Source organism: Oryzias latipes, chromosome 20, assembly GCF_053564925.1.
Source record: "Oryzias latipes strain Hd-rR chromosome 20, Olatipes_Hd-rR_3.1".
Classification (NCBI taxonomy): domain Eukaryota; kingdom Metazoa; phylum Chordata; class Actinopteri; order Beloniformes; family Adrianichthyidae; genus Oryzias; species Oryzias latipes.
The window spans coordinates 18,394,540-18,413,992 of NC_136256.1; the positions used below are offsets into that span (position 1 = coordinate 18,394,540).

At 37.2% G+C, this 19,453-nt stretch overlaps 1 protein-coding gene across 6 annotated transcripts in view; it reads right to left on the reverse strand.

Annotated features, from left to right (window-relative positions):
- The window catches only part of tpk1 (thiamin pyrophosphokinase 1), a 70,612-nt gene that overhangs the window by 11,375 nt on the left and 39,784 nt on the right, over window positions 1-19,453 (reverse strand). For 3 of the 6 annotated variants that reach the window (XM_011488835.4, XM_011488836.4, XM_078938972.1), the window contains exons 7-8: window positions 18,615-18,761; window positions 13,351-13,462 (exon numbers count right to left, since the gene is read on the reverse strand). In XM_011488835.4, coding sequence (XP_011487137.1) covers window positions 13,351-13,462; window positions 18,615-18,761 — 259 coding nt within the window. The remainder of the gene's footprint in view (window positions 1-13,350; window positions 13,463-18,614; window positions 18,762-19,453) is intronic. The other 3 variants (XM_004080990.5, XM_078938973.1, XM_078938974.1) reach the window with 2 other exon arrangements.

Here is a 19,453-nt window from a genome sequence, read left to right on the forward strand (position 1 = left end):
TATAGTTTATTTAAAACAATACGTTACTTTGTTTATTTATTTATTTTTAGAAGAAGGGTTTTAAACCTTGTGGAAACAATGCAAAACATGTATTAAGAAACATATATATGCTTAAAAACCAGATTAAATATACTAAATAAATAAATAAATAAAAAGCTTGGTTGAATATGAATAGGAGGATAGGAGCTATAAAGAACACATGTATTATTTGCACCTCAGCTTGAATGGAAACCCTTTTTTTCCCAGAGGTTTGGTCATTGGTTATTCATGAATAAAAGGGGGGTAAGCCACCTAAGTAAATACAAGGAAAAATAAGGAATTTTGCACATTCACTACAGCAACACACAGGAATATGTTTCTACATACCCATATTTTGTGCTGAGGAAAAACAGTTTGTTCAAATAAACTGTTAGAATTTGCAGTTCATCCTAATCATCCCAAAGTTTCACACCATTTCTTAATACTGCTGCTAACTTGTGCTTTTGCTCGTCAGTTCACTAGTCTGTAGTCACATGCAATGCAAGGTTACAAATGCTTTCTGTGAACATGCATTTAAATGCAGTTGAGAGTGAATAGGCCAGCTTGTCCGCAGTAATTTTTAAAAATAAACACAATATATCTCATCTTTTTATTGAATTCCAAAAACAAGACACATCTTCAAGTATACTTCCCATCAATAATGGATGAGCACTGAATAATTCTACTAGAATAATGCCCACTAAAGACAACAAAAGGATGACTAAAAAAGCCAATACTTGCCTCTTTAATTATTAAATAATTGTAATCACAATTATAATGCATTCTTTCTTTGTTTAATGACCTCAGCATGATAGCTTAGTTTTGTCTATTTGAAAATGATTGTTTATTTCCCTGGATATTTTGCATCATGGTGTTGGTTTACATGAAGTAATGGAGCATATTTTCAGTGTGTTTACTGCACATGTGGAGGTCTATGTTTGAGCTATGAGATGCACAAGCTGCTGTGGAAAATAGCACCTGGCTGTAAAATTGTGTGTCAGGGAACGTAATGTCCCTAGCTTAATCAGTTTGCTTCCCTTGTTTCTCATGGAAACGAAAGTGAATAAATAACACAGCCAACATTTTTGCTATTATACGCATTGCACAAAAATAAATAAGAAATTCCATCAACAAAAAACTTGTGAAGATGAACATTTCTAATCAGTGCAATTAAATTGATTAGACTGGAGAGTTGGTATGAAAATTGTAAGATTGTATTTGAGCATGCACATTATAGGAGAGTGTGTGCGCTGTGTGAGAGCTGAGTGTGGCAGAGGTTTCCAGTGGGTAAAGACATCTGCTGTTATCATTGCTGTGGTGACTGGATGATACTTCTCTGTGTCACACTAATGCTGGAGTACGTGTTTGCAGTGGTACTTGTTTCTGTGGGGTGAAGCAAAGTGTTGCACTGCAGGACAGAAAAAGAGGGGATAAAATTGCAGGCTATAGAACTTGATGCAAACAAAAATGTAATATATTGTCTGTTTATGTGTGCAGGTACGACTTGAGCTACGTTCACACTGCCGTCCAACACGTTCATGCAACCACTTCCAATAAAAAGTCTATGTAAATGCGTGGCAATGCACGTTTCAGGCTTCTGCATTCAAAACTCGTACTTTTCATGTATAGCTACGGACATTTTAACACAATTTTTGGGCTCAAAATACAAAACGTACGGCCATTAGACTCTTGTTGAGTTATACCAGGTCGAAGTTTGACTAATCAGGGAGTCGTAGTTGGTAATGACGGATGGATGGCGTCCACCTCTTTTTCATGGAAGTGCCAATCATTTGAAAATTGATCATGGAGGAGGAAATAATAATTGCGGTTGTGCCCAGCCGGAATTATACGACGTGAAAGCTTTCATATCTGAATAGAGCTGTGAAAGACAAAGCCTGGTACAAGATTAGCGAGATTTGCACCCCTTCAATATTTCGCACCAAGCCTCTTCCAACTGTAGATGGCAGACATGTGCTAGTAAAACAGTTGGAAAAGAAAAAGAAGAAGAATCCCCTTCCTGTGAGCCCAATGTAAACACAAAAGAAAAATAAACAGCAAACAGGTGACAAAAAAGCTTTTAACCCTAAACAGTACACCTGGGGTCCAAGCAGACCCCAGCACTACATTGTTTGCATTTTTTTGATGTGTATGTAAATATTTTTCTCTTGTATTTTAGGTAGTTGTCACACATCAAGTTGTCATCCTGCATACCAAATACTATTGCTTTCCTGTGTTTCATTATTATTTTATTACAATTTTTTTATTTGGGGTCCAAGCGGACCCCATCCAAACTGCTAAATAATCTTATATTTCTGGATGTTATATTTCTCACTTTTGTCAACTTTTTTAGTTTTTTTTCTCAGACATGTTTTTTTACATTGATGCACTGATTGCCAGTTGATAGATTTCCTTCCCATGTATTTTTTTTGTTCTGGTTCTAAATGAAACATAGCAAGGAACCAAGCAAGATATTCTGCAATTCAGGCTTTAGAGAGAATCCTTCAAAGTGACTCGGAACCTTCAGATTTAGACAATTCTGATCATGAAGATGACAATGATTATATACCTGGTTCTGATCACAATTCTGAAATTGAAGATCATGTGTCTGGTTCAGACTTGGAGGGAAGTGATGTTGATGCTAAAGACCAGGTTGAATAGCAGAATGTAGGCAGGACAGGTCTTCAACAACAGACGGTAAATATTGTACCAGTGAGAGATGAAGAGCACAGGGAGTATAGAGAAAGAGACCTCAAATGATTAATGACAGAAATAGCAAAGCTTGGAACATCACCCCACCAGCAATCTACAGAAGAGGTCCCCAAGATGTTATACACCACCATGTCGGTGTAACAGCAGGGGAAAGAGTGGACAACATCAAAAATGCCTTTGGATTATTCCTGACTAATGAAATCTTAGACATTATCATGAGGGAGACAAACAGAGAAGCTAGTCGCGTATTTGCTGAGTGGAATGCTGCCCATCCTGACCAAGTGAAGACTTGGAGAACTCTCAATCAGACTAAAAATTGTGCGCCTGGATGGCTTTTTCCTTTCAATTTCCTAAATTGGATAACCACAGATTTTTTCTGACACTGGAAAAACATCCATAGAAAGTTTTTTTGTTGAAATTCCCTCAAAAAATAAAAAAGTTGATTATTATCATTATTTTTTTTAACCTGTTTTTTTGAAATGAAACTACAAAAACTGTTTGATTATATTTTTTGCCTTCTGCTATTAACAAATTTAGCCAGTTACACCATCAAAACAAATTTGAACCAACCTTGCATCGATGACAGCAACAAAGCTCACAATAAAGTGTTGGGGTCCATATGGACCCCACGTGTACAGATTAGTCAGTCTTGGCACGTGTACGGATGAGGGTTAATGTGACATTTCTTTAAGATCACAGAAATTGAAATGGTTTAAAATTCCAGTAGAATCATACAAAAACAAATTTTTTAAGCAACATTTCTGTGAAGGAAAATAAAAAATTGAATATTTTAAAGAAAAACATGAGAATCAGGACTTTAATTAAAGTTGGAAAAAAAAACAGACGTTTTTCACTTTTTAAAAAATCTATTCTGGAATAAATTCATTTTCACTTTTTGTCACTTATCTGCCTTTTTCCTTATTTTATTCCTTTGGCTAAAGCAGTAATACACCGTGCTTACCCTCGCATATACAATTAAGAAATGAATCAAAACATGTGGGTAAACTTGCCAAACCTGAACAGCTTAACCCAGGGGTCGGGAACCTATGGCTCGCGAGCCATATATGGCTCTTTTGATGGTCACATGTGGCTCGCAGACAAATCTTTAATTATAGTTTTTTTTTTCATTAGACCAGTCCTTCTCGGACGCGATGCGATGCCAGAGGCGCGCAGTAGTAGCAGTGCTTAGAGAGAGAAATCTGCGCCAGCGCTATCAGTTACTATTATCTATTATTTCACAGAGTTTGTACCAGCCGTAAACCTGTGAATTGCCGTGCCTAAAACTGCGCCCTCCCGTCTCTGAGAAAGAGCGCGCAGATGCGGGGACGGGATGTGTGAGGGAGAAAGCAGAGGGTGGGGCTGAGGTGTTGTGGGGACAGCAGGTGAATCGCGCAGGGATTGTAAAAACGTAAAACCCGCTGCCCGTCACTCACTGCAGCGTGTGAGTGTGTGTTTGGCTCCCCGTCTGCATGTGATCAGTCTTTGTCACATCTACAGAACATTCAGACCTACGATGACGTTTAAAGTCTCAACGCCTGAACGAAGCAGAAACTCACCACGTATAATCAACCAGACTAGACCATCAGCAAAACTACCACGAGAAATACTCATCATTTATTAGCAACAGAATAACAATGTTATTAAAAAAGAATCCACAGACTTATTGTACTTTAAAAATGTTGAAATTAAATCAAATGCACACATTCATTTGTATATTTAGTTTTAAACAAATTGTCGCGGACTGAGTTGGACTTGGCTGTTGGGCAGCGTTAAAAGTTCTGGAGTTCATTGAACGCGTCAAGCAGAGATCTGATTGGCTCTCAGTTCTGTCGCTCAGGTGGTTGTTAGGTAGTTTGGACCAATGGGGTTCAGCTATGGGCCGAATAAGGGAAATGGGAGGGCTGCAGCGGGAGCAGGGGAATATAAAGTTGGGAGAAGCGCTCTCGTGTCGGCGGGAGAGATTCAGGAGTTGCTGAATTAATTGAACGGCGTTTGTTGCGGTCTGCAGTAATCGGAATAAAGAACTTTAAAAGAGGTTAAGTCTCCGTGCCTCAGTGTGGGGAAGGGACACTACATTATTGTATGGCTCTTTCGAAATTACATTTCAAAATATGTGGCATTTATGGCTCTCTTGGCCAAAAAGGTTCCCGACCCCTGGCTTAACCCTTTATAGGTTAAACACCTCTCACATTCTCAGCTTCTACTGACAACTGAGCTGTTTTCTATAGAAATTTTCCAATTCTTTTTGAAACTTTGGAGGTTGCTTGGAATATTTGCATGAATCGTTGTACGTTAACAACAAAGCACTTGACAAAATTTCAAATTCTGTGTCTGTTTTTTCAAGTCTACTGAACACGTCTCCGGGACTAAACTCTGTAGAAGCAATAAGCATGTAAGACCCAAAAACAAACCACAACCACAAACCTCTCTGTCAGTGGCAGAAAAAGAGTTTGTCCAAAACAACTAAGCATCCTGTCCTAGATTTTCAGATAAAACAAACAACAAATACACAAAAGAATACTCCTCAGCATAACCTCTGAGTTCCACTTTGTTCCCGGTAATTGAATAAAATTCACTAAAACGTACAAGTAGAGGTAAAACAGAGAAGCATCAGAGTCAAAGGGAGAGTGTCTCTCCCTCTTTTCCAGGTTTACCCCATTAGATAAAGCCTGGAGAGGGCTGTAGACCACAGCAGATGAGCCAAAGCCAAAAACAGTCCCTGAAGCGTATCAAGGCAGATGTCACAGGCCAGAAGAAAAGTGCTGCCATAGTCAAACCAGGGCAGCAGAGGCAGCACTGAGAAGAAACCATCCTTGACCAGAAGTAATCGTCTCATTTGTCTCATTTGAAAGTGGGGGATGGGGGCAACAGTGGTAGTCACAAAAAGGCATGTAGAGATTTAATATCCTTCAAAACATGAAAGTAGCCAAGATGTAATGTAATCTAATTAGCTTATCAGCTCCCAGCACTTTCAAGAACTATTTTCTTCGAAGTACGTACCATTGACTGGATTGAGTGACCCCACCCCCATTGCATTCCAAGTAGAAATAACCAGCTATTACTCAGTCATTCTATTCGTCAGTATCACCATTATTGGTCTTTTTTAACATGTTCTTGCTAACCCCAATTATTTTTCTTTTTTTTTCTCTATTGCAAATTATTTAAGTTATAAGCTGACCAATCAGATGACTCAAAAAAAAATCTAGGGTCCCACATTGAAAGTTCAAATGTTTTGATTGACAGATTGTCACAAGCCTGCTATCAGTGGGAGGGGTGTGGATTATTAAAAAGGTCACAGTGGTTGTTATAGAAATGGTGACTCAGACCCACTAGGACCAACCACAGTTAATGAACGCCCTAAGTTAGTGTCCAACATGGTCCATTTGAATGAATTGACTTCATTTGCTTGGAGCCAGAAGTAAGCCATTTTCTATCGGTGACGTCACTCTCACTTGGTCCAGTTCTCTTATACAGTCAATGGTACATACCAACTATGTTTGACTAAATTGCAGTGATTGTTAGTTACATTAAGTATATGAAGTTAATCTTACCAGAAATTAGGCAAAGATTTTGAGTTTTGGAAAATTGTGCATAAAACAGTTGTAGATTCAATGTGAAAAGCACATTTTTCATCAAAGGTTTGCAACGTATCTTGTTTAAAGATTAAAAAACCCAAATAAAATCTGTTCACATAACTGTACAGAAATAGATGGGCACTTTAAGCCAAGAAGAAAATGAACTCTGCTGTATAAGTCTTTTCAACTGCAAAATCACTTTCCCTGTAACAGCTACTGTAATCTAATACCAAATGATGGATCAGTAAAAATAATGAGCACAGAGGAACAGAGGTGAGGGATTAGAAAGAGGATATAAAATAGTGACGTTCAAAAAGAAGAAAAAAAACTTTATTTCACACTGACATAATTACAGCTACAATTGAATTTGTCTGTGCTCCAGTTTACAACCTCAACAGGCTTTGCAATAGCTTCGATAATCTGTCATCTCCTGCTGTGTTAGCATCCGGAAACATCAAATGAATAAGACACCTGGCAGGTCTCATTCTCTCCCTCTCATATGTCATCCCATCACAGCCTTTTTTTTCCTCTCCCTGCTCCGACGTCTTTGCCCAAATCCTTCTTTTATCTTGACATATTTCCTCTGACTCAGCTGCTGCTATGCCATCACCTCACCGTTTGTCTCGCACGCTGCCACATCCTTTTTAGATTTCCCTTCCGGACGCTCTGGAAGCTGCATTTTTATGAATGAAATTGGGTTGTTGCATGGCCTTTGCTGAGGGTGCAATACTGGATTACCAACTACTATCAGCTACATCATTTTTACGGCTATAGTCAGGAGTCATTTTCACTCTCTTTATCTACTAGATGTACATATTTATAAGGTAAATTCAGTTCACCAAAATCATTTCTTTCTAGAAATATAAAGTACTAAAAACACAAATGTGTGGCAAAATAACAATTTTTTAAAAGACTGATTAAAAAAACAGTAAGAACGTGATTTTTTAAATTTGCACCTCTAAAACGATATTATTTCAATAACTTTTAGTTTTAGATCCACACAGTAAATCTATTCTCAATCAAATTTACCACAAGCAGAAAAACACAAACTTAATTTAATTGGTTTTCTGTCTTTCCTCCCTATAAATCTTGACTAAAAAGTCTTCAGTAAAAGGTAAATCCCCATTGGTGCGGATCAATTTATACTTGGAGCCTTCCAAATGTGCATAACCATCATGACTTTACTGAATCCTGTGGTCCTGAGTCGATTCTCAGTCAATCTAAATGCATAAATTGTCCATGGTAATCTGGATGCTGGAATAAAATGACCTGAATTATCATAAATTGTAGATTGAGATTAAATCTGCTCTGTAAAGGACTGGTGAAAGTGTCTACGGTGTCCTCCACCTTCCCCCAACAGAACCTGGTTATGCTACAAGCCACCCTGTGACCCCAAAGGGGAATACAGTGAGTTAGGTGGATGGATGGATGGATGGATGGATGGAAACCAAATGGAAAAAATACTCTAATGCCCACACTTTTAAGCTTGTAAAGGCAACAGCAAAAAACAAAAAAGACTACACATGTCATAAGGCTTCAGTTGCAACACTGAATTCAAAGGATGAAACAAAGAAGAAGAAAAAAAGATTTTTGTGTGCTTTTTCTGTCTTTTATTATGACATAGTCTTCTGCTTGGCCAGAACACATAAAACTAGCATACTGCAGACTACTTTCATTCCATAAAAAAATATATAGAGGACTAAAATAACTTGGTATAACACAAGCATGATTTTTAAAAATAGAAACAAAGTCATTATGTGACATCGCCTGAAGCTAGCACATGAATCCCAGAGACCATCTTAGTATGCAGAAGTCAAAATACAAGAATATGAATGATGAATAGATCAGCCAACAGTACAACAGTTTACTGCATTATGGACATATAGAGATGATATTTCCTAGAGGGGAAGTATCATTGATAATTGAAAAATAATACAGTGCAGAATGTGATGAGCATTTAAACTGTCACCGTGTCCCTTAATGAGGGAAAAATGTTAGTAAGAATTTGAGAAGAGGACGAGAAGAGACTAAGTTGGACAGTGGTAAAAAAAAAAAAAAAAGGGTGGGAAATTTGACAGTTTCAATTATAGCAGTGTCAGTGAAAGCAAAAATAACAAATGCTAGATCCCTGCTAATTGACTCCCATCTATCTTTCTAATCAATGTACGTAACACACAATAATTACAGAAGTTACAACACTGTAAAATTGTTTCTTTACTGCAGTTGTATCATTATTTAGCAGCACTCACCTTTTTTTTTGTGTCATTTCCGCAATGCAGATGGGTCATTAAGCAGCAGCCACTACAGAGAGGCTTTCTCCTTTGCATCTGTTATCCTAGAGATGAATGCTCTGATTCTGTCTTGGTTTCCTCACTGCACAGCAAGCTTATGGCACTCCTGAACTGTCTGCACACAACCGGGATTTTCTGCCTTCTTTTATGATCCACATACATTGAAAGATTTACAACATATTTTTGTCACATTCAGTAAATATCCCTTCCTGAAGCCTTTACTATTAATGTTTTTTTTTTTTTTTTGCAGTAACAAGAGAAGTATCAGTAGACTGGTCTGGCCCTTTAGAGTTAAATACCTCACAGGGATCCAGTCATGAGAGCACCCGTGCTTGACACAGACTACAAGCATGGACAGCCTAATGAATCCCTAAATTCTGTCAGGATCCTTCTTTTTAACATCCCTTCTTTTTTCCTCCAGAGGACAGATCTCCTGCAGCACTAAAACTAAAAAAAAAGAGAGCTTGACAGATGGCAACTCTCCTCTCTTTGCTTTAGTTACCTAGGTCATGGTGGGGGTGACTCCTGTCACTTTGGCCAGCGATGTCCAAATGAAAGTTCACTCCATTAAAGAAATAATACATAGAATAGTGCAGATGAAGCTGAACTTCGCCACAAAAAGTGTTAGAAAAAAGCCTGTTCTGGCAGTGGATCCAACTTCTTTCATTCCATTCTCTTTTAGGCAATAATCAATGTAATGCATGAATGCAGTTTGTTTCTTTACCCGCCTAAATACAGTGGGTAAACCATTTGTTACAGGGTAAAGCATAGTCTAACATACAGATAAAAGACAGCTCTTTTCAACATAAAAACATTACAAATGATGAATAGAAATATGAAATATCAAGTGATGTTTCAGTAATCTTGGATCTAGTAGTTCATCGTGGGCCCATATGAAGCTCTGATATAATGTTACCAATCCTTAGACATGACCGGTTAACTGGGTGAACTGCTCTAACTACACTTTTATTTATTTTTGAACCTGCGCCAAGAAGAAAGTCGCAAGATTTCCCCTTTGTTGAGCACTCAGTTGAGACATCTAATGTGATCGGCAAAGCTGCAAGACTTGAAATATTCAGGAAAGTGGAAGTACATTCAATTTGATTAGCAGTTCTGCCAATTGTCCAATAAAGCTGTGTAGCATCACAAGAAATGGGTAGTATAGGTATACAAAAAACAAATGCTTTCCACACAATTGCAGTACAAGCCTAAAAGAGCAAAAACCTTTCCTTAATATGACATCTAATTAAAGTTCTGTTTTTAGTAATTAAATTCACACATGAGGGGATAGAGAATGCTACGTGTGGTCAGAGTGTTGGAAGTGTAATTATGTAATCTCCACTGATACATTGCATCAAGAGAAATCAGAATTAGATAGCATAGATGTCGTTTTGTTGGTTTCTTCCCCATTAATACCCATCCTACGCACCAGCTCATTAATCTTAACAACCCATGACATTAAGCTTATTGTACATAGCTAAAAGAAATTAAAACCTTATTTAAACATATGGAAAATACACCTCATCAGGATACTGACACAGAGATTTCACAGTAGATTTGTTCAGGCCAGACATTTGTGACCTGGATTATCCCATTGTGTCTGAAACAATTAAAGACTAAGATATGTTTCTCGCTTCATTTAGAATAGTTTGTGTCTAAGCCTGCCCTTTACTAATACAGTTTTGAAAAAAATGTATAAACTGTGTTCTTTTTTGTTGTTGTTTCATTTGTTTGTTATATACCCTAGTTTGAGGTTTATTCTGGGTTTTGATGTCGTTTATAGTATTTCTATAGTTTTTAGTTGACTTTCTGCTTTGTTCAGCCCTAACCTGGTTTTTCTGACACACCTGCTCCTTGTACCGTCATTCTCTCAGTCAGTCTGTTGGTGGCTGAATATGGCTCTTAAATAGTGGTAAATTCTCATTTTACACATGAAGTATTTTTTCCTGTGAAATGGAAAGATCATTGGAACTCTGCATTATTGCATCCACACACATGTTGTAAAAATTATGAGCTTGTCACCACTGACCAAAGCTATTTTTGTTATTGAATATAAAATAAATAATAGCCAGAAACTAAAAGTTTTTTTTAATTTTATTTTTAAATGTGATAATTTATCTTTCTACTTTTACCCAAATAAAAGTAATATGAGAAAAATACATTGATTATTTATAAAATGGCACCATTTTATCACGTCCCTCAGTTTTGTTCAACCATGTTACAGCTTATCAATCCTCCCCAGTTTATTAACAATGGTTTAGTTCAAATGTGTCAAACTCAAGGCCCGGGGGCCAAATGTGGCCCTCCATGTCCTTTTATGTGGCCCACGAGAGCATAAAAGCTTTTGATTTCTTAAAATAAAAATAAAAAAATGGTGTGTATCTATTCATATCTAGGGGGAATCAGACTTGAAATATCGAATTGGGCAACTATACATTTGGACTTAAACACTGTCAATATCACCTAACCTGACAGAATCAAATTTAAATGGATTTTTGCGAGAGTAACAAGCAAACACATGTTTTCTATGCAACTGCAATTGTCATGTAAAACAGTTATATAAATAAATAATGAATTATTTAACAGTATTTAACATGAATTCATTACATTTAGTTACATGTATAAGTTATACCTGGCTCTTCGAAGACAGCCACTATGCTGATGTGGCCCTCAGTGAAAAAGAGTTTGACACCCCTGGTTTAGTCCAACTTTCTAAGTACCCTGGAACTGACATCACTAAATATTTTTCCCACTCACACTGTAAAGACAGGTAAGTGTTTGCATATTTGCAAAATGTATATTTACTATTGTTTGGGGAACATAAACAATTGTCTTAGAAAAATATATTGATTTCTTGTTTTTTCTCCTTAGTTAACTCTCCCCCACTCCGATTCTCTGCTCCATTCACACAGTCCTGTATCATGTATATTATTTATCCATTGTAGCAGATTTGCTCATACACAAACTGTAAATATACCTTTTTTTTGGTAAACTTTATCTGTAAATTCATACATGTCTTCTTTCTCTTTCGGCTGTTTCCCATCAGGGGTCGCCACAGCGAACAAGTCGCATGGTAAACTTGGCAATGTTTTACGCCGGATGCCCTTCCTGACGCAACCTTGTCAAAGCAACCGGGCATGGGACCGGCACAGAAGTAGAGAAGGGAACAGGGAGCAGCCCGGATTCGAACCCTACATGTACATTGTGTAAATAACTTTGTATATTGACAACAATTTGTATATCATGTTCTTATTATTCAATGTCACATCTACTGTATGTATTGTACTTTTTTTTAACAACTATAGAACGCACATTACTGCTAATGCACTCTGGTTAGACCAGTAATGCATTTCATTGCCTTGTACAATGTAATAATAGAACAGATACATTGAATCAAATAGAATCGAATGGGATCTAATCAAATACCAGTCTATCAAAGCATTTAAGATAAATCTAACTTTCATTTTCCATCTCAGTTGTTAAACTTAGCAGTTACAAAATTTGGAAAAAACAAAACCAGGCCAGCTCAACAACTTCCTTTAAAATTGAAGCTTAGATTTAAACATTGTCAATTTCAACAGAATATCCCTATTTGAAAGCAGAATTGAATACAACCTCTGGAAGCAAGAAATGAAAAGGTGTCTTCTGGGCCAGAAAGTCGCTGCATTGGTCCACAGCCTACAACTTTTTCTATAGAAAAAGATATAGGCTTCAGAAAAGCTTTGAAACCCAAGTGAAGGGTATCATTTCAATGAACTTCTAAAAAGCTTTAGTGTCACTTGAATGGCTCTGCTCTGACTTTTTCAAGTAAGTTGGATTTAAATTGCTGCACATATTCGAATTTAAACAATCAAAGCTAACACAAAAACTAGTAGAAGGTGGTTTGGCACTATAGTTACACCAAAACAGATACTGTGCGTGCAGAAGTCAGATATGAGAGAAGAAAAAGAGATATTCCTCATTTTTTGTTTCAGATTCTGGTCCTTCCTTCAACCCAGAGGGAAATCATTACTCCAAGCCAACTAAATATGCATGTGGTTAATTATGCATCTTGTTATCACTGGCTAATCTCCATAAGATTCTCGTGTGTTCAGTCCCACTCATTACTATTCACAAGGCCATAGCACAGGTGGGGAAAGTAAACATACTATACAACACATTTTATCTCAACACATACACAAACAACAAGCTGATCAGCAGAGTTGGAAGTGCACGGACATGCGCGTCATTAAACACACACAACAACATGATCAAACAAGCGTGCTTGTGCTCGCTCAGGCGCACAGATTCCAAGGAACATGCAGAAACTGACAGGAGACATCCACACATTATACAGTTCCACTGACAGAAGGTCCAGGTTTGCTGCGTGTGGGTGGCAGCCTGGTCTGTGCCAACTCATTAAGAGCACAGCTGGCCTTATGGGCTAAAGTAGGGTGAAACCTCAGGGGCCCTCAGATTAGCGTCCGATAGGATTACCTCATAACGCTTAAGAATACGGGGAGCTCCTTGGGGTATGTAATGTATCTTCAACAAATAATACTCAATTTTTTTGGATTTCATTGGGAAACATTTGTTAAAGCAGTTGAAATGCTTCACTAAGGTAATAAAATCACTGCGGTCTTCAAACCTCTGCGAGAATATCAGACTTGTAACACCTCACTGCATCTCTAGATACTGTAAGATTATGTATAATGAGTCTGCAAAAGAAGTGTAGCAAAAGAAGCTGGAGACTAATAACTGGCTGTGAAGGGACTTACTCAGGTTCCATTTGAGCCCCGTGGTGACTGTTTGGCAGGGACCACCCACCGGAATGAGGCCACACCAGTCTCCTTCAAGACCTGTGTTCACTGCCAGTCTGTGGCTGCCCTGCTGGCACAAAGGATGAAGGTGTGAATGGATTAGTGAGGGTGTGCTCGTGTGAAAGTGGTGTGATAAATGAATGGGAAAGAGTGCAGAAATAAAAGTTTAAGCAAGGAGTCTTAAACTTTTTCTGTCCTCGGTGAAGAAACTGAGCCTCTGCAAACAGGGAACAAGGCTCATTTGATTAAATTATTGCTCTTGTCAAAACACCAGCCCATTTTCAGGACCCTGCTCTAACAAAACAAAAATAAATAAATAAATAAAACCTGTTGTCTTGAATTATAGTCCACTGTAGTGTGTGTGACAGAAAGTCGAAGGAATTTTTGTTCTGACACAAAGAGCTACACTGACAACCGGGTTTAATGCAAAAACACTGTTAAAAATATCACATATTAAGAGTATATTGTCACATATTCCAGTGTCTTAAAAAGAATAGAAGTAACAATATAATAAATAGCTGCAAGTATGCATGATTCCCGGTGGTGTCTGAAAGGCAGATGAGCAAATCTCTCTGGAGGAAGATGCCATATATCAAGAAATGATCTACACAGAAAGCAAATACTAACAAGCTTCTGAAATGCCACATTTGCTTCGGAGAAACTAGGCCTAGGAAACAAAAAGCAAAAGCAAGTATCTGATGCATTAAGCTACAAAATTACTTTAATCTGCTAACACCAGAAGAGATAAATGACATTGTTTTGACCAAAAAAAGGCCAAGGCACAATTTCCCTATTTCACAATACACTGAAAAAAGAAAAGAAAAGAAAACAAAAAGAAATCTTGAAAATCTTAACTTGGGAACCATTGTGGCCGCAAATAACCTGGAAAGAGCATCAGTGCCATCTGCTATGCCGACTAATGCAGATATCCACAAGATGCATCCCAATATTGAGCTAGAAACATCCTGACAGATAAATACTGGGTAACATTTAGGTCTTGTGTTGTGTTCTATACTTTTGAATAGTAGTTTATCCTTCTAATGTCAAACTAAAAAGAAAACAAAAACAAAAGTACAAACCATGAAATATAAAAATGTCTTTAATTTGCTTTTTGCTACCATATATAAAAAAATAAAGCTTTACAAAACGCATACCTTTTAAACACTGTAAAGTTATAGAAATTTTACCATTTTTATTTTATTCAGTAGAATTAACATTTTACGGATTTGCAGCAAGTTGCCAGTCATGGTAATGTGCATTTATGTAGCCATAAATGTTTAACAAAAACAGAAAACAAAAAACAAGGAAAATAGAAAAATAAAGAAAAAAAGTACACTTTAAGATCTATTATAGGCATGAATGCAAATCAGCATCCATTTATTATTTATTCTTTAGCTAGAGTTAAAAATATTTGCTATCAGTTTGCTGGTCTCAAGCATTTAGGTACAAGTTAACACAATATCAAGGACGAAATGCACACTCAATGATTTTAGATGAGCAAACGTTTAAATGCATTACAAAATGGATTCTTTACTGTCAAACAAAACAACCCATCTATACAAAAGACAGTGAAAACATACAGCATATTTAATTTTTCCATTCTTGATCATTTATTTATCATTTAGTACTCAAAGCCTCTGTTTGGGCGGCCGTGGTGCAGCGGTAGGGCGGTCGTCCCATGATCGTAAGGTTGCAGGTTCGATTCCCGCCTTGCACGCCCATGAGTCGAAGTGTCCTTGGGCAAGACACTGAACCCCACCTTGCCTCTGGTGGTAGGCGGGCGCCTGTGTTTGGCAGCGGAGCGACCACCAGTGTGTGACTGTGTGTGTGAATGTGTGTGTGACTGGGTGAATGGGTCTGTGACTGTAAAGCGCTTTGTCCTTGTAGGAAGAAAGGCGCTATATAAGTATACGCCATTTACGCCATGTTTGGTGCATGGCATTCATGTGGTGTCCCTGCCGCTCCCCCGGAAGGGAGTGGGAGTGATTCCAGATTCCAGTTGTTTCGTCTTTGCTCCTGTCCTGGCCGTGAACCTCGCCTCTCGTCTCACACCCCCAGCCATCCCCAAGTTCCATCCTGATGAAGCTCATCTGCTGTACTATTCAAACATGTAGTTGTAGAGTTAGATAAGCTAACTCCTATTTAACAGTCCTGGTACATCGCCTGTCTGTCCTGGGAGAGGATCCCTCCTTCTTGTTGACATCCCTGAGTTTTCTTCTTTATTTCCTGGAATCTGTTTTTTTTAGGGTTTTACTTACCAAGAAGGAGGATCTAAGGGAAGGGATGCCCAGTTTAGCTTAGTCTGTTTAGTTAAGTTTAGCCATTACCTATTGAATTCTATGACTTCTTGATTTCATGTTCCTATCCAATTACCAGTATGAAGCCCATTGAGCCAACTATTGTTGTAATATTGGGCTATATAAATATAATTGAAATGAAACTGAATTGAATTATTGCACATTTAAAAACAGGAAGAAAAAGAATGAACTTTTTAAACCTCCCTTTTCTTCTGAGTTATTTAAATCAAGGTCAGATCAAAGGAAACCACAGTGCAGCAATTTAGTTTCTTAGTCTCTGTAAATTTAGCATTGCTTGTGCTAAAAAGATGAAATTATTGAAGTTACTAAAAATGTTTAAACTGTAGGAGTGAAGAACAACGATTTCCTGGTTATTAAGTCTATTTCAGATGTCAACAGGTGACAAGGACCCCAAATGCGAATGACTATGCAGTCAGTTAAGAATAATTTAATAGCCTAACATGCATTTTTGAATCAATTCCACATCAATGTGGTGTTTAGCTAGGAAAACCTCTGCAACCTATTGTTTTTTTTAAATGTTATTTACCCAATCTTTTGCAGAAATTAATCTGTATCATTTTTTAAAACTAATTTGTTTAGGCCAATTCATTATCTAAATTAAATGGGAATTGATTTGCGCTGCTGTGAAACAGGTGTCAAAGCATGTTAGGTGGAACCGTGGCTACCATTTCTGTAACCCTGCTATAATAAAGCATCTAGAGAGCCCGGGGATGTCTCTTTGACCCTCTGGAGTTGCTTGCAAATGAAAAGTTGATGAACTCCTTACAGTTCCTTTCCTGTCTTTTTTAGGATTCAAATTGAGTAAATTTAGCACTTCCCAGGGACTCAAACTGATTAAAACATTCTTTTGTTGAGCGGGGACTCTAAATCAAAAGAACTGCAGTCTTTAAAGTGTCTCTACTAAAAATTTAAATAAGAGATTTGAGAGTCATGCAGATCCCTGAGCCAGGTATAGAAAATACATGACTTCTGTGAATCTCCCCGAGATGCCACATTAATGCTTTGACATCTTATGCGAGAAACACGCAGTAGAACAAACAGCTGATTTAATCAGAGCTTATTTAGATTTAGACACGCTACAGTTCATTCAAAATGAGGAAAAAATATCCTATTCATTTCAGTAAAATGAGCAGGTCTAAAGGAAAATTAAAATGTTAATTCTTTAAGGCTTAAAGCAAATTTTGAGAGACTCTTGTTTTAGATTAACCTATCTCCCAATGCCACTTTTGACAAATCTACGGAAAAAGATGATTATTTGAGCTTTAGTTTTATTTTGTTAACTCTGACTGTTTACACTAGAGCATATGCTCTGTTTGTGCCAATAAATCCTGAAACAAATAGGTAAAGAGCCTGTGATTGGATGCAATACAAGTGGTGGTGAAATCCACCAAAGTTGTCAACACTTTAATTACAGATGTAACTTACACAAACAGCACCGGGCTTTTCGAAGGTTGCACTCACCTTCATGTACAAGTGTCTGCGCTCATCAGTCGCCGGCGTATTGCAGCTGCATTGACAAATGAGCTTAATTTACCCTCACTGAAGTAAGATTAATTGGAGGTGTCGAAGTATGAAGCAGCAAATGACAGCACGCTTTTGGAATAATGACAAGATGTATGTAGAGGATGCAGGAGAGAGGTGTGCCTATGGTACAACAAGGCGTTGTCAAGACTGTGACAGTCAGTTCCTTGCAAAAGACGCACCATAGGTAGAAGGTAGTACGTGTTCTTAATGAAGGACGTTCCGTTTACTTGTAAACTCAATCAACAGAGTGCAAAGAGAAAGTGGCTGGCATAGAGGAAAAACAATCTGGCAGCTCTGAAAGAGAAACTCCAACATTCACGGCAGCAAATTGGGGCATCATAAGAGCAGAGAAGTGTGTGTGCTCCTGAAGTGATTACTTTATAGGAACAGAGTCTTCAACACTCCAATCAAGGTGAAAGTAAGGGGAAAAAACAGTTCAAAGTGAGAGAAGAAATGAAAAACTGAGATAAGGAAATATGGGTTTAGCAAAGAAACAAGAAGGTGCTGGTCTGCTGGAATACTTCAGAATACTTCAAAACTAACACTATTAGAAATTAAATTTATTTTCCGTTTTTGTTTACGTTTTTGAGTTTTACAGGGGTTTATCCAAATGTTTTTACTTGAAAACATTGATGATTTTAGTAATGAACTACACTGAAATCCATTGAGTTAGATGTGACATTCTTTGATGTTTGATGCCTTAATCTGCTTTTCATGGTTTTAATTTGATAAAACGCATTTACCAGGTAATATGGCAACCCATCAATCAGAGATCTCTTCTTTTCAAGCCATAAATTAAGCTCTACGTGACTTTAGTTAAAGATCACTATATTTAATTAAGCAAATGTGACTTAAGTGTGTCTTTGTTCCCCCCCCCCATTTTTTTAACTATGCATTTCATCATTTCTGTAATGAGTTTAATAAATCTGTGTGAATTCTTTATTGTTTTGACTACAATGCTTGAAATCAACCAATCAATCAATCAATCAATCAATCAATCAATCAATCAATCAATCAATCAATCAATCAATCAATCAATCAATCAATCAATCAATCAATCAATCAATCAATCAATCAATCTCTTCTTGGATTGCTCATAACATTCTTTTACATAATAGACAAGTTCATTAACCTCCTCCAAGACATTGTCCCAGCAGAAATGACCTTGGATCAAAACAGTTTTTTTGTTTTGTTTTAAACCCTAATTTGATAATGTCAAAGGGTGATAGAAACAAATTAGTTTAATTCAGCTAATATCATATGGTTACAATATTTTGTGTGCCATTATTTCCACATGTTGGGAAATAACTAACATTTTCCTGAACATGTATCTGCGGCCACTAATGAGGAGTTGAGTTATTGAGTTTTTTATTTACTCACAGGTCTTAGTAGATATGCCAAGCTTGTTCCCTGTATGACCAAAACTGGGAGTTGTGTCATGTAAAGAGCATGGTGAAGGGTTTCCACAGAAGCCATGATCTGGTCAATTCTTCCTGCCAAACCTCCAAGAGTCACAATTGTGTCCACCTGAAATGATAAACAGATTTCAATAAGGTACAGAGACGTACCGCAGGGCTCAGGTGCTGCTCTTTGGTTTACTATAAAAATGACAGACATCTGAAAACAAAGAGAAATCATCATGTAAATCAATAAATATAAGAAGAATAAATGTTCCAGATGAATAATGCCTAGACTATAAGGAAATAAAGCTAAGATTTCCTGACAAATGGAGCTTTTGTTATTAAACTGTAGTAAAATGCATCTCAATAGTGTACAGGGAAAAATAGTTGTTTAATGCAAGCACATAAAAAGACCAGGTAGAAAAGTACAATGAAACTTATTAAATTGCTCTCAGGCTCACCGAGTTCAATAAACCTTTAAATGTCAACATACTTCTGTTAATATCTTTATGTTGGCATTAATATGAGTAGTGCAGTTTATCTTTTGAATTAGGAGTTTCCCTTTAAAATTAAGCAGTAGCTACTTAACTTTTGTCTCGAGACACAAAAGTATGAACAGTAAATCTAATGTCACAAAGCTATATTGACATATCAAGAACAGCGAACTAAAAAAGCTTATCTGCATTAACGGAAGCACGAACGCACTCTATTAAATTTAGAGTAAACAAAATTATGTCTCCAAAAATGAAGGTGAAAATAATAAATGTAAATCAAGTGAGCTTAATGGATAACTCAGAATAGAAGTATTTCCCAAGACTT